The sequence below is a fragment of the Peromyscus eremicus genome, chromosome 19, assembly GCF_949786415.1.
Source record: "Peromyscus eremicus chromosome 19, PerEre_H2_v1, whole genome shotgun sequence".
Classification (NCBI taxonomy): domain Eukaryota; kingdom Metazoa; phylum Chordata; class Mammalia; order Rodentia; family Cricetidae; genus Peromyscus; species Peromyscus eremicus.
The window spans coordinates 65,120,457-65,133,648 of record NC_081435.1 but is presented as its reverse complement, the minus strand read 5'-3'; the positions used below and the strand labels follow the sequence as shown (position 1 = coordinate 65,133,648).

Sequence of the window (13,192 nt, the reverse complement as noted above, 5' to 3'; positions counted from 1 at the left end):
AAAGCTGCTTGCATGCAAACTGTTTTGCAGAGTGTACATGGAAAAAGAAGCAGACAGATGAAATAGGATAGTTCCTTCTGACAGAAAGATGGGCCAGTAGGCAAGTGTTTTTTTTTTTTTTTTTTGTTTGTTTGTTTTGAGACAGGGCTCACTGTAGCCATGGCTGACTAAGACATGCTATGTATGTAGATAAGTGTCTCGAACTCACAGAGTTTGTGTGTGCCTCCCAACTATTTTAAAGAGTCTTTAAAATAGTTCTACCTACTAAGGACTTAGGCTTTTCATCTGTAGAGAAAGAAGCAGGGTAGAGGGTAAATGCCTAGGCATTTTAGCTAGACCGTGTCTCAACATTTTGAAAAGGCTGTGAGTGTAGCTCAGTGGTAGTGTCTAGCATTCATGAGATCCTGAGTTTCCAATACTGGAAAAAGGGGGATGGAAAAGCAGTTAAATTGTGCGATGACCTTGTATAGTTATAAAATTATAAGCTTCTCATTGCCAAATTTGAAAGGAAATTCATTATGGATAAACATAGTAAAGAAATATTTATTTACTTACTTATTTATTTATTTATTTATTTAGTCTGTGATTTTGATTTTCTTTCCCATTAGAATACATTTGAAAAAGAAAGTAATTTTATTAAACATTTAATATCAATAATGGAGAAAGTTGAAATAAAACTTCAATTTATTAGGAATGAATAGCAGTACAGATTCATCAGTATTTGTATTTGAAAAGTTAGAACCAGGTTGAGGAGATGGCTCACTTAGAAAAGTGCTTGCAGCACATGTGAGGGAGGGCCTGAGCTTGGTTCCAGAGCCTATGTGAAAAAGCCAGGAGTAATACTATAGGTTTCTGATCCCAGCACTGGGGTGTGTTAGCCAAGGAGAACAGCCTCCTTGGAGAGGTACAGGCCAGTGAGAGTACCTGTTTCAAAACAACAAAAGGTGAATGAGGCCTGAGACTAGAAAGAATATTCAGGGTTGGTGCGTTCGCATGCAGGTGCACAGACAGACTGGCAGAGAGAGAGAGAGAGAGAGAGAGAGAGAGAGAGAGAGAGGGAGGGAGGGAGGGAGGGAGGGAGGGAGGGAGGGAGGGAGGGAGGGAGGGAGGGAGGGAGGGAGGGGGAGAGAGATTGAGATTGAGAGACTGAGAGATTGAGAGATTGATTAGAATCTATTCATATAAGATAGGAACTTAGTACAAACCTAACACAGTGTTTTGTGTTGGTGGGGATTAAGCCCTGGACCTAGTGCATGCTATATAGGGACTTGACAACTGACCTACCTCTCCAGCTTTGTGTTGGTGTCCTTATATAAAAGGTAGTTGGTAGATTCTTGATTTTAAATTTTCTTCTTTTGTATTTGCAACAAATGATAAAACATTCAAAATGTTTCTGCTAAGTGGACATGCCTGTGATCCTAGCACTCAGAAGGATCCCCTGTCTGGGTCCTCCCATGAAAGCAACTAGTGAGGGGGAATAGCACATGGATAAACCACACGTTGATGTTATTAACTAACTGTATTCAGTTTGCCTTTATAAGGAGATGCTTTTAATGATTGTACAAAAACTAGCGAATGTATTATTGTGTGCCGATTTTTATGGGTGTGATGGTTCTCAGTTGGCAGATGGAGAATGCTGTTTGGGTAGCCTTATTTGTTGTAGAATGGAATATGCTTATGTTAACAATTGAATCTTAAATTGTTAGTGTTTCCATGTAGACCTACGTAAAGCAACTATTTTGATGTTCTTGAAAGTCAAGATAATTTATTAGTAGGAATTCAGTTGTTCTAAAAACTTATAGGAATAATCAGGAGAGTGCTTATTATATGCAGCCATGAATTGACAGCATAGATCTTTGTGTTAACACACTGAACTTTTATAGCTTCTCAGTGGTCTTATTGTTTTACTTGAAGATATATTTTAAAAAATAAAACAGATAAAGGGTTGTGAAATGGCTTAGTGGAGAAGGATGCTTTCTGCCAAGTTTGACCTGAGTTTGATCCTCAGAACCTACATGGTGCAAGGAGCAAACTGAATCCTGCAAGTTGTCTTCTGACCTCTACATGCAAATGGATGCTCATGCGCGCGCACGCGCACACACACACACACACACACACACACACACACACACACACTCCCATAGTAAATGTAAAAATAATCAACTGAAAAAAATTAAATTCTATGCAGCCAGAATCACACTTTAAAATATTATCACAAATTGTCACCATTATTTAGCTAATATCACATATTTTTTTCAGAGTTCAAATCAAACTCCATTGCCAGTGCCATACATTTACTTAGTTTTGGCTTACTAATGATAGGTGTAAGATACCTTGGAACACAGGATCCTTAATAGTGCTTTCTCACTGAAAGTCAAAGCTGGAAAAGTACTTTACTTTATTAAAGATTGTATAGTTCTGAGTTGTCATTGTTTGAATCCATTGGAAATGAAAAATGACAGTGATCATAATTTAACTGTTAAATATAATTAAAATATGAAATATTGCTGTCTTTGTTTACGATAAATACTAAATTTAAGCTAAGTTATAAGGTGTGCGGTTTGGAAATATGGAAGATACAAGAATGAAGCCAGATAACAAGTTTATGCTTGTATTTTCTACTGATGAAGACTTTCAGACAAGTTATTTCCATGGGTAGGTGATGTGACTCTGCATGTATACATACATTTATACTTATTTGCATGATTATACATGTAGGAGTAGTACAATTTTGACTTGACCTGTGACCTGTGTTCTCCATTTGGGGACAAAGATGGGGAATATGTGGATAAATGGCTCTGAATTGGTATTGGTTATGTAAATTTTAGAATAAATCAGTAAATAATTCTTTGCAAACAACTGAAGAAATCCACAAAGCTCTTTCAAAAATAGAACCTATGGTCACATAGTCAACATTGTACTTGGTCCCCTTACCTTCTGTACCTAAGTATTTGGACATCACACAGTATCATAATTCCACAATCGTCATTTCGAACTCTGACGAAAATTCTATAGGAAAATGCACTTTTTAAGAAAAGAAAAACCTCAAACGTGAACAAATTTTGCTGTTGATCTAAATTCCATTACCATCTTGTTAAATTTTATGGGCTTTGATGAACTTGATTTACCCCTGTAAGGAAACTGGAAATGATTTTAAGTAGTTAACTAAAATTGCCATGATCGTCAGAATTTCATATTGTGATGTGTCTGTCCTTTATATAGTGGCACCTGACAACTCATTTGCTTTTATGTCTGATCACTTTTTTATTTTTAAAAAATGTTGCCACATAAGATGTGGGATAAATAGCCCATCTGTATTCTGTGTTTTGTTCAGTGATAGTTTATACAATGGATGTATGTATTTGAAACAATAAGCCTTCATTGTATGTTATTTTTTGATTCACTGATACATATATTCATAGTCATAAATAGGTGTGTTTGATACTCATTTGTTGGGTGATGTTAAAAATCTGTGGAGAAAACAGTTTGCTTGTTCTTTATAGCTAGCTATTGGGAAGGACAGCATTCCCTTTAGCTCTGTTCTAAAAGGGGGGAGGGGTTGAGGGATTTCCTGAAAGAAAGCTATTTCAAAATACTTTTGCTACTGTGTTAGGAAGAGAGTGGCAATACCATTTTAAAGCATGTGTTCATTTTATAAGCATGAATATTGGGCTATTGTAGCATGAATTACTGTAGTATAATTACTTTGGTACTTACCTGCAGTTAGTGATGTGATTTGGGGTTGGGAGCATGTTCTTACTTTTCTAATGAGAACTTTTTCAACTTCTTTTAAAACCTACTCACAAGGTTGCTGTCCTTTACTTGAATGAACTTATCTTTCTCAGGGAAAAGAAAATATAAATATCCCTATACCTTCATAAGATAGCGAAAGCAAAATCCTGACAGTGGGTTTTGTGGTATTGCCTTTTTGTAGAATGTTATAAAGTGTGTAACATCCCTGTTACTGTAAAAGGGCCTTGCTGGCGGTAAATACATTAGTGGAGCAGAGCTCTTGTGACAACTTTGTTTAGTAAATAAGAAAATGTATGTGTGATTTTCCTTTCTAAGTCTACTAGGAATTTTTAATATTAGCTACTAAAAGAGCTAAACTCATTTTTCTAAAGACATGAAGTTAGATTTCAGCAGTTTACTGCAGTTTCCCCCCATTTTCTTTGTGGAGTCCTCATCGCCTTTTCTTAATCTGTTGCTCTGTAGGAATAATTCAGTGTTCCATTGTGTAGTGTAGTCTTGTCTTCTGTTCTTCATAGTACTGCCCTTTTCCTCTTTCCAAAATGTGTCCCTCCGCTTTTTTTCTACTTCAGCATCATGTTCTCAATACTAGATGCATAAAGTGAGCTCTTAAGTTAAGGCACCCAGCATTTAGTGGGCTCTTAATTAGTTGGAGAGATATTTCTTACCCCACAAGTTAGATACAAGTATACATTTTTTTTCCTCCCTAGATGGACCTCCAGTTGTAGCTCATTATGATATGTCTGACACCAGCTCTGACCCAGAAGTGGTAAATGTGGACAATTTATTGGCGGCTGCAGTAGTTCAAGAGCACAGTAATTCAGTAGGCGGCCAGAACACAGGAGCTACCTGGAGGACCAGCGGGCTTCTAGAGGCAGGTTGGTCTTCCCTACCCCTTTTTCTAATGACATAATATGCATGAGTCCTGCCAACCGTTTCTTCTAGTAGTAGACCCTGCTGAGGAGAACAGGCCATACACAGCCTCTGTCGTTGAGTAATTGTGTCTATCCAGGCTGCCCTGTATAACAAAAGATTTAAGTAGCATGTCATTTTACTTCTTAATTAGAAGGAAGCAAATGAAAATATATGAATGTGTAGGCATCAAATTCCAGGAGGCATACTCTTGGGTTAAAAATGCTTTTAAAAAGGCAACCAAGAAGTCCTCGTACTCCTTGGCCAGTTCTTTCCCTGCCTTGACTGTGGATAGCTTTGCCTTGCAGCTTCCGGAGGGCTGTGGATGCTCTCTGCTTGTGCCTCTTCATCTACAGTGCGGTCCTTGTTTCCTCTCTGCATTCTCCCCGTGAATTCCTCCCCAGCAAGCTCTTCCTCACCTCCTCTAACACCTTTCTTTCACCTTCGGCCTGCGCCATTTCAGAGAGAATGTCCTTTTTGTGTCCCATTATTTGAGGTCTCTGACATTCTTAACATGACACTTATAAGGAACCTCACTGCATATTGGGAACTTCTTCCCACGCCTCCAGCTTCCCTTCAATCTCTTCCTCAAATATTCTTTTTAATTTGAACTTTCATTTTTAAAGATTAGTACTTAAGATAAAAGGGGAAGAAACGTAAAAAACCTTCCTAGGCCGTGTATGTTTTCTTTATTGCTTTTGAAGGATCATGTTCATTGGTTTAGTGCACTGGTCTGGTAATTTAATCATTAGCCAAAGTATTACTTTTATTTGAAATTTTATAATATAATTTAGTTTTCTGAATTAAAACACAGTGCCAATGGTGGTTGTTTTGGATCAGTTGTTTTTCTTTTGGATTTTCATTTTTATGTGTATAAATATTTGCCTAAGAAGACTTTTTTAAGGATTTATTAGTATTCTGCATCAATACTTTGAATAGAGGTAATACTTTAAAATTAAAAACATCTTGTATAACATGTTTCCAAGCTGTGTGATTTAGTTTGTTCTATTACTAGATGTGTTTTTCTTCAATTCTTATCCATGGCTGAAGAAGTAATCTATCCATCTCAATTTTATTTTCCTGTTTCCCTGACCATGTCATTACATACAGGCCACTTTCTAGTACATTATTGGGGATAAAAATGAACAATTTCAAAAAAAGGAAAAAAAAAAAAAAGCTGAGTGGTGATGGGGCACGCTTTTAATCCCAGCACTTGGAAGGAGAGCCAGGTGGATCTCTGTGAGTTCGAGGCCAGCCTGGTCTACAGAGAAAGTTCTAGGACAGGCTCCAAAGCTATACAGAGAAACCCTGTCTCGAAAACAACAACAACAACAACAAAAAAGAACAATTTCCAGCATGTTGTTCTTTTTCTTAAAAAAACAAAAAACTAAATCTCTCTCTGTCTCTCTCTCTCTCTCTCTCTCTCTTTCTCTCTCTCTCTCTGTCTCTCTCTGTGTGCGTGTGTGTGAACGTGAACACCTGCCTGTCTGCATGTGCATGCAGTATCCATGGAGGCCAGAACAGGTTGTCATTCCCTGGAACTGGAGCTCCTGGTGCTTGTGAGCCACTGTGTAGTATTAGGAGATGCTCCTGTGTCCTCTGCAAGACCAGCAGTACAGCAAGTGCTCTTAACCTCAGAGTCATCTCTCTAGCCCACATGTTATTTATTTATTTTTTTAAATTTATGTGTGTGGGTGTTCACCTACATGTATGTCTGTGTACTACTTGCATACCTGGTGCCAAAAGATGGCATCAGATTCCTTGGAACTGGTGTTATAGATGCTTGTGAACCACCATGTGGGTGCAGGGAATCAAACTTGGATCCTTTGGAAGAGGAGCCAGTGCTCTTAACTTTAGAGCTGTCTCTCTAGCCCATGTAATTCTTAGTATAGAGAATTCTTAAGAGTATTTTGACTCATGTAGAAATGTTAATGTGTTTCTTTGATCTGAAGAAAACCCAGCAGTTCTATCTAGGGTAGTATTTACATTTTCAGATTCAGGTATAGTCATATCTCAGTGTCTGTGGGGGAATTGTTCTAGAGTCTCTGGATTGTAAAGCAAACTAAGCTGGGCGGTGGTGGCGCACACCTTTAATCCTAGAACTCAGGAGGTAGAGCCAAGTGGATCTCTGTGAGTTCAAGGCCAGCCAGGTCTACAGAGTGAGATCCAGGACAGGCACCAAAACTACACAGAGAAACCCTGTCTTGACACCCCCCCCAATAAAAAACAAACAAAAAATGAAAATGAAAAACCCCAGAGGAACTGGGCCTATAATTCCAGCACTTGGAAGACTGAATTAGGAGAATCACTTTGAGTTAAAGGCCATTTTGGGCTACAGAGTATATTGGGGTTAACTTGTGCTAGAGTAAGGTTCTGTCTGAAAACAACAAATCCAAATCCATAGGAAGTAACAAATGCCTGTTATAAAATGGTATAGTATTTGCATATAACTCCCACACATCTTTGTACTTCAGTCGTCTTGGATTACTTACAAGCCCTCGTCATTGTACTATTTGTTATTTGGGGGATGCTGACAAAAAGGACTGCATGTTCAAGTGCAATTTTCCTTCGGTATTTTCTGTTCATAGTTGGTGGAAATTCTGAATGTGCAGCCATGGGGATGGAGGGCTCACTGTGCATTTTAGCTTGTTTATTTAAAATGTCATGATTGCTGTGTACCTACCACTGTTCTTTTTAAGAAGTACAACACGCTGAAGGAGTGTGAGGAGACTGACACCAGGGCCTTCAGCTCGGCTGCTTTCCCCTTCCTCTCAGAGCTGTCCTAAATTGGTTGTTTCACGTTTGGCGTCTCTGTGTTCTTCATGTATTTAGTTTGTTAATTAGTAGTTAGTTTAAAAACACACCTACTTTAGAATTAATTGCATTGCAGACAATCACTTGTAATTTTTTTCTCAAACATTTTGTGAGCTTTGTGCTTGCTAAGCATGAGTCTGGTTCATTACTGTTTGTTTTTCATTGCTGTTTAATATTCTATGTGAGTATATCACAACTTACTCTTACTGAATGTTTAGGGTGCTGTTTTAAGTGATGCTGCTGTTAACATTTTTGTATATATGCATATAATTTTTGTATATATGTATATACACATATAATTTTATATATATGTATATAATTTAAGTTATAATACACAGAGTATGTGTGCAGTTTGGGCCATAAATTATGTTAGGTTAATCTTTAGGATACAATTACCACTGTTCAATAGCTCCCATGACATTTTCTTGTGAAGATGTCTCTCTTTCAAAGTCATTTTCCCTAGATACGAAAATGTAGACTGTTATGTGAATGATAAAAAAATTGAGTCTTATAGTTTATAATATATTATAGTTCTAAATATTATGATGTCATTATAAAAAATAATAAAATTGAGTGTTATAATTTATAGTAGGAATCTATTATATGGATCTAAAGATTGTGGTATCCATTATAAAATGTTAATAGAAGTCATGATTTTTAGTTTTGGCACTTTCTCTGTTTTGAGTTTTGAATATAAGTTAAATGTTCTGGTGTCCCTGTGTCACAGATAAAATTCTAGTTACTGACCAGACTATTCATATGTTCACTTTAATAGTGGGATGTCAGCTCAAGTCCACAGCCCTGATGTATGTAGGGTCATTTGAGTAACATTGGTAATAGAGTAGCCAGCTTCCATTTCAAAACAATTAGATGATATTCTTGTATGAGTTAGCATTATTTAATATCTTTAGTTTTGACCTCGGTAAAAGAGTTGAGTAACTGGCAGATTTTAAAGACTAGTTTGGAATCAGGAAAGACACTAGTCAGCCAAAGTTGTACATTTTTAAATTTTGCCATGTGTCCTTGCCATGTGTTTACTTTTTCTTATGTGATGTTTGAATTATTGTGTAGGATGCTTTTGAACCAGTTACAGAATTGGATTAAGGGTCACTTTATTTCCCTAATCGGAAATTTCACCTTGACTCTCAGGCTGTCCTTTCCTTAGGAATCTCTTTTCTCTTTTCTTTTCTTTTCTTTTCTTTTCTTTTCTTTTCTTTTCTCTTCTCTTCTCTTCTCTTCTCTTCTCTTCTCTTCTCTTCTCTTCTCTTCTCTTCTCTTCTCTTCTCTTCTCTCCTTTTCTCTTCTCCTCTTCTCTCCTCTCCTCTCCTCTCTTCTCCTCTGCTCTCCCTCTCTGCCTCCCCTTCCCTCCCCCTCCCCCCTCCCCCTCTCCTTCCCCCCTCCCCCTCCCTTTTCTTTTCCTTGAGTGATTGCAGTACTTCTCTAAACCCATTTCCAGCTTCCCTGTTCACATCCAGTGAAGATCACTTTAGCTGCCTGCCATGACTCTGTTGCTTCTTCTTCTTTTTTTCTAAATAAAGCCTGATCTGGCACATCTTTAAGAATGGTACATATCATATACACTCGTCTCTCTCCCTCGAGTCCTCTTGCTTGCTTACCACTGTCTTACATCCTTCCGTCCACATTCCACCTTTTGCAGTTTGTCTGTTCTTGTTTCCCATCAGTTTTTGTGCTGTTTTGGTCCCATCATTCCTGAGGCTCTGCTTTCTAAGGTCATCTTGTTGTTGACTATAGAGGTTCCTACTTATTTTCCCTTTTTTTCCTTCAGCAGAGTGAGCACAGATTTATTAAGAAAAATTGAGAAAGAACTCCCAAGAGCGGGAGGGGTTCCAAGTGGATAATACCCTGTTGGCACTTCTTACCTGACCATGTCTTTGGTGGTTTTTGCTTTTGTTTCCTCATAGACTCCCCTTTTTGTGCCACCTCTTCATTAGTGGTGGTCATTAGGGTTTTGTTCTGTGCTCCCTTTTCTCAGAGATGGTAAGGATTTATCAAGTCTGTTTTCTTTATATCTCTGAGTCAAAAAAGTTTTTGAACAGTACCCCCAACTGTTTGTCGGAGATCTGAAAAGTAGGCATGCAGCCATCCTCAGCCTCCATTGTCTCCTTCAAGTTGCCTAAATAATGAGCGTACATCATTTTCTACTTCCTGCATTTTTCCATTTATCTGATCCCAGTGTCACAGGAGCATTTCCCATTTTGTATCTTCCCTAGAAAGTGTCGCAGTATAGCTAACTGGTTCCGTTGCCTGTAATTTCTGGCCCTGCTGTCAGTTTGGCTTCTATATTTCAAAGGGAAGTCTTTAAAATACAAAACTGAATTATGTCACTCTATAGGTCTTTCAGTAGTTTCTCACTTTTCAAGATCAAGTCCAGACTCCAACCTGTGGTTTCACCTCTACAATATTGCCAGCACTGTTCATCATTACTTTTTCTACTCTAACTATCAATAAACCTTTAGACCCTAAAGGTACTTCCTTCTCACTTGTGCCCAGTCTTCCCTGGAGCTCAGCTTCCCTGATCAAACTTAAGTCTGGAGAATGTGCCTGGTCTGTTTCCTTGCACTGCTAGATATGTACGTAACCCAGCCTGGCTTCCAGATGCTAGGATCACAAATGTGTATCATTACTCGTCTTTGCAGGCTGTTCTCTACCCCTCTCATGGAGCAGCTCTTTGAACTGTGGGTAGCGGGCTGCTTTTTTTTTTTTTACTATCACTGAATGTGTTATAGATTTGTTGAGAAAAGTGCCTGAGTCTGCCTTGTGTCCAGTGGTATCCCTACCGCCTAGTATAATGTATATGATGTCACAGCTAATATACTTATTATAGGAACATAAGAACACACAGATAAACAGTAAAATCTACTGGAGATATCGAGTCTAGACTTTTTGAAACTTGCGAAGATCAAGGCTGTCAGTCTGTCCCTCCCTGCAGTGCATCCGGAGCAGTGTGCATAGTGATGACCGTAACTAAAGCATCAAGGTACTGGTGGATGAAACACTATACCACAGCAAGGTGCTAGACAGAATAAGGATCTGAGTTTGCCAGTTCTAGACTTCCCCAAATCCCGTTTAAACAACATCCCAGATTTAGCAAAAATAGGTGCTGTGTGGAGAATATTTGTGCATGTAGGTTTCAAAGATTGGTGGCTACTACCAGTGCCACCACATGAAATCCAGACCATGTTATAGACTCATGCAGACTGTAATATAGTCTTGCTCACCTTGTTTCTAGTCATTAAAAAAATATTTCTATGTAGGCACACATGTGCCATAGTGCACATGTGGAGGTCAGAGGACAACTGTGAAAGTAGGTTCTTCCCTCCACCATGTGGGTCCTGGGGATCAGACTCAGGTAGCCAGGCTTGTCCACAAGTGCTTTTACCCACTGACCCATCTCACCAACACTCAGTCATTTTAAACTTCCTAAAATAGGAAAAACAGCACTAAACAATAAGCACTAACACTCTCACCAAACCTGATTACTTTTCACAGCTTTCCTTACTGTCTACACATTTTTATAATAGTTATGTACTTTACTTTAAATGTTATGTGTATCCTTTCCCAAGCTTTTGTTAGCACTGTAGTGCCCATGACTGTTGTAACACCTTTTCCTCTTGGGGGAACTCTCCAAGGTGAGTTTGCAGGGTTAGAGGATGCAAACACCATGAAGTTTAGATTTGGGGCTGCCTGTGCTTTTCCAGAAGGGTCTTGTGAAAAGTTGACGGGAGTGAGGATGCAAGATTTCTCAGTGTTGCTGATGCATTGGAGCGAGTGAGAGGAGAGGAAGGAAGACCCATGTCTGTAAAGTTTTCCTTTCATTGGTCTCATTTGTATGAGGTTTCATAAACATTTTTGTTAAGTATAGAGAAAACATTTGTATTAGATGACAACATGTTCAAATGCAAATATCTTTTAAAGAGTAAATGGAAATTTATGTTGACTGCAACCCTGTTAATTTGTAGGAATTAATTTTTTAATTAAAAATTGTTAGAGAGCGTGTATGTGTGTGTGTGTGTGTGTGTGTGTGTGTGTGTGTAGGTCAGTGGACAACTATCGGGAGTCTATTTCCTCCTTCCATTGTGTGCCTGGGGATTGAACTCAGGTTGTCTGGCTTGAGGGACAAATGATTTTACCACTGAACTTAATTGCTGGCCATGTAGGAATTGCAAATTCAAGATTGTATATTTAAGAGGAGGGCACTTAGCTGAACTCTTTTCTTCATATTTGGGTTGTTTTTAGAGCCGTGTATTTTGATTTGATGTGGCCCATTGCCTTTTATGTCGGGTCTATGACTGTCCAGCTCACTGTGACACTGGAGGCATCTCATTGTATGCTGTAATGAATAGTGTACGCAGACGCCTATGGAGAGCCTCTCTGTCTCAGTGCTGCGTTGAACTGGCTTACGCCTCTGGCACTCAGGCTCGTTCGTATCTATTGAGAGTTGTCGGCAGTGTGCAGCTTATGTGTCAGTCACGCAGATCCCAAAGCTCCATCTGCCTCTTGTCTTTGCCTTTAGATGGATTTGGGGATTAGACTTTGCCAGATCGTCATTCCCTGAGAGGGAAAACATGTTAAGTCTTCCACAAAGCATCTTGGTGTAAATACAGTAGTAGTAGTTACTTTTATTCTGTGTATGCCTTTGCAGATTTCTGGTTTAGAATTTTGTTCTATGATGATACACAGTAGAGAGCTACCTCATTGACCTCGAGGTGGTTGTGCAGGTCATTAATAGTACACTAGAGCTGAATGCAAAAAGCACTACAGAATAAAATATAGAATGTCGTACAGTTTATGTATAAATATATTTAGGTAGAGTGCTAGTTGAAGGATTTCGTTGTTCTCCTAAGAGACAGAAGTGTAGAATAAGAGACTTTTACCTGAAAGTCCCGATCTGCTGCTTGGATACATGCCATATCCATATATCATATTTTTTTTTAAAAAAAGATATTTTATTTTTAATTATGTGCATCTGTGTGTGGGTATGTGTATATGAATGCAGGTGCCCATAGAGGCCAGAGGAAGGTATCAGATCCCTTGGAACTAGAGTTACAGGCTGCTGGGAACTGAACTTGGGTTCTTTGGAAGAACTGCACATACTCTTAATATTAACGGCTGAGCTATCTCTCCAGCCCTTTATATTTCTTTTTAAAAGCCAGTTTGTTTGCTTGTTTGTTTGTTTTCAAATGGCAGAGCATCTTGGGAGATGGCTCAGTGGTTAAAGTGCTTACCATGCAGTTGTGAGGATTGGAATTCAGAAACCCATGCAAATGCCAGGGAAACATGGGAGCCTGCTTGTAATTTCAGCCTGAAGGTGGATACAAGCTGGCTGTTATGACTGGCCACATCAGTAAGCTCTGAATTGAGCCTGTTTGAGTGAATATGGTAAAAGATGGATGAAAGATGATTCCTGATATCAATTTTATATATCCACACGCATGCCACACATGTGCACCTACACACATGCAAAAAAAATCATCTATGTACACCACATATACATAAACACATGCACAACAAACACACATGCACACACACACAAAAAAGGGAAAAAGGGGAAAACAATAGATTTGTGCCCCTGTTTATTTGACATAGTAGCAGTTTTGCTGTGACTTACAGAGCTTGCATAGATTTACCTTTTCTGTAATTCGAACTGGATGAGTAATCTGTTAGTGAGCTGTTACTATAAAGAAATCAAACTGTA

General features: G+C 38.6%; 1 protein-coding gene across 2 annotated transcripts in view; it reads left to right on the top strand.

Moving 5' to 3' along the window:
- Positions 1-13,192, top strand: part of Ark2n (arkadia (RNF111) N-terminal like PKA signaling regulator 2N) — a 45,144-nt gene that overhangs the window by 19,084 nt on the left and 12,868 nt on the right. The window contains exon 2 of one of the 2 annotated variants that reach the window (XM_059246016.1): positions 4,461-4,628. The exons of the other annotated variant lie outside the window; for it this stretch is intronic. Coding sequence (XP_059101999.1) covers positions 4,461-4,628 — 168 coding nt within the window. The remainder of the gene's footprint in view (positions 1-4,460; positions 4,629-13,192) is intronic. 2 annotated transcript variants of the gene reach the window in all.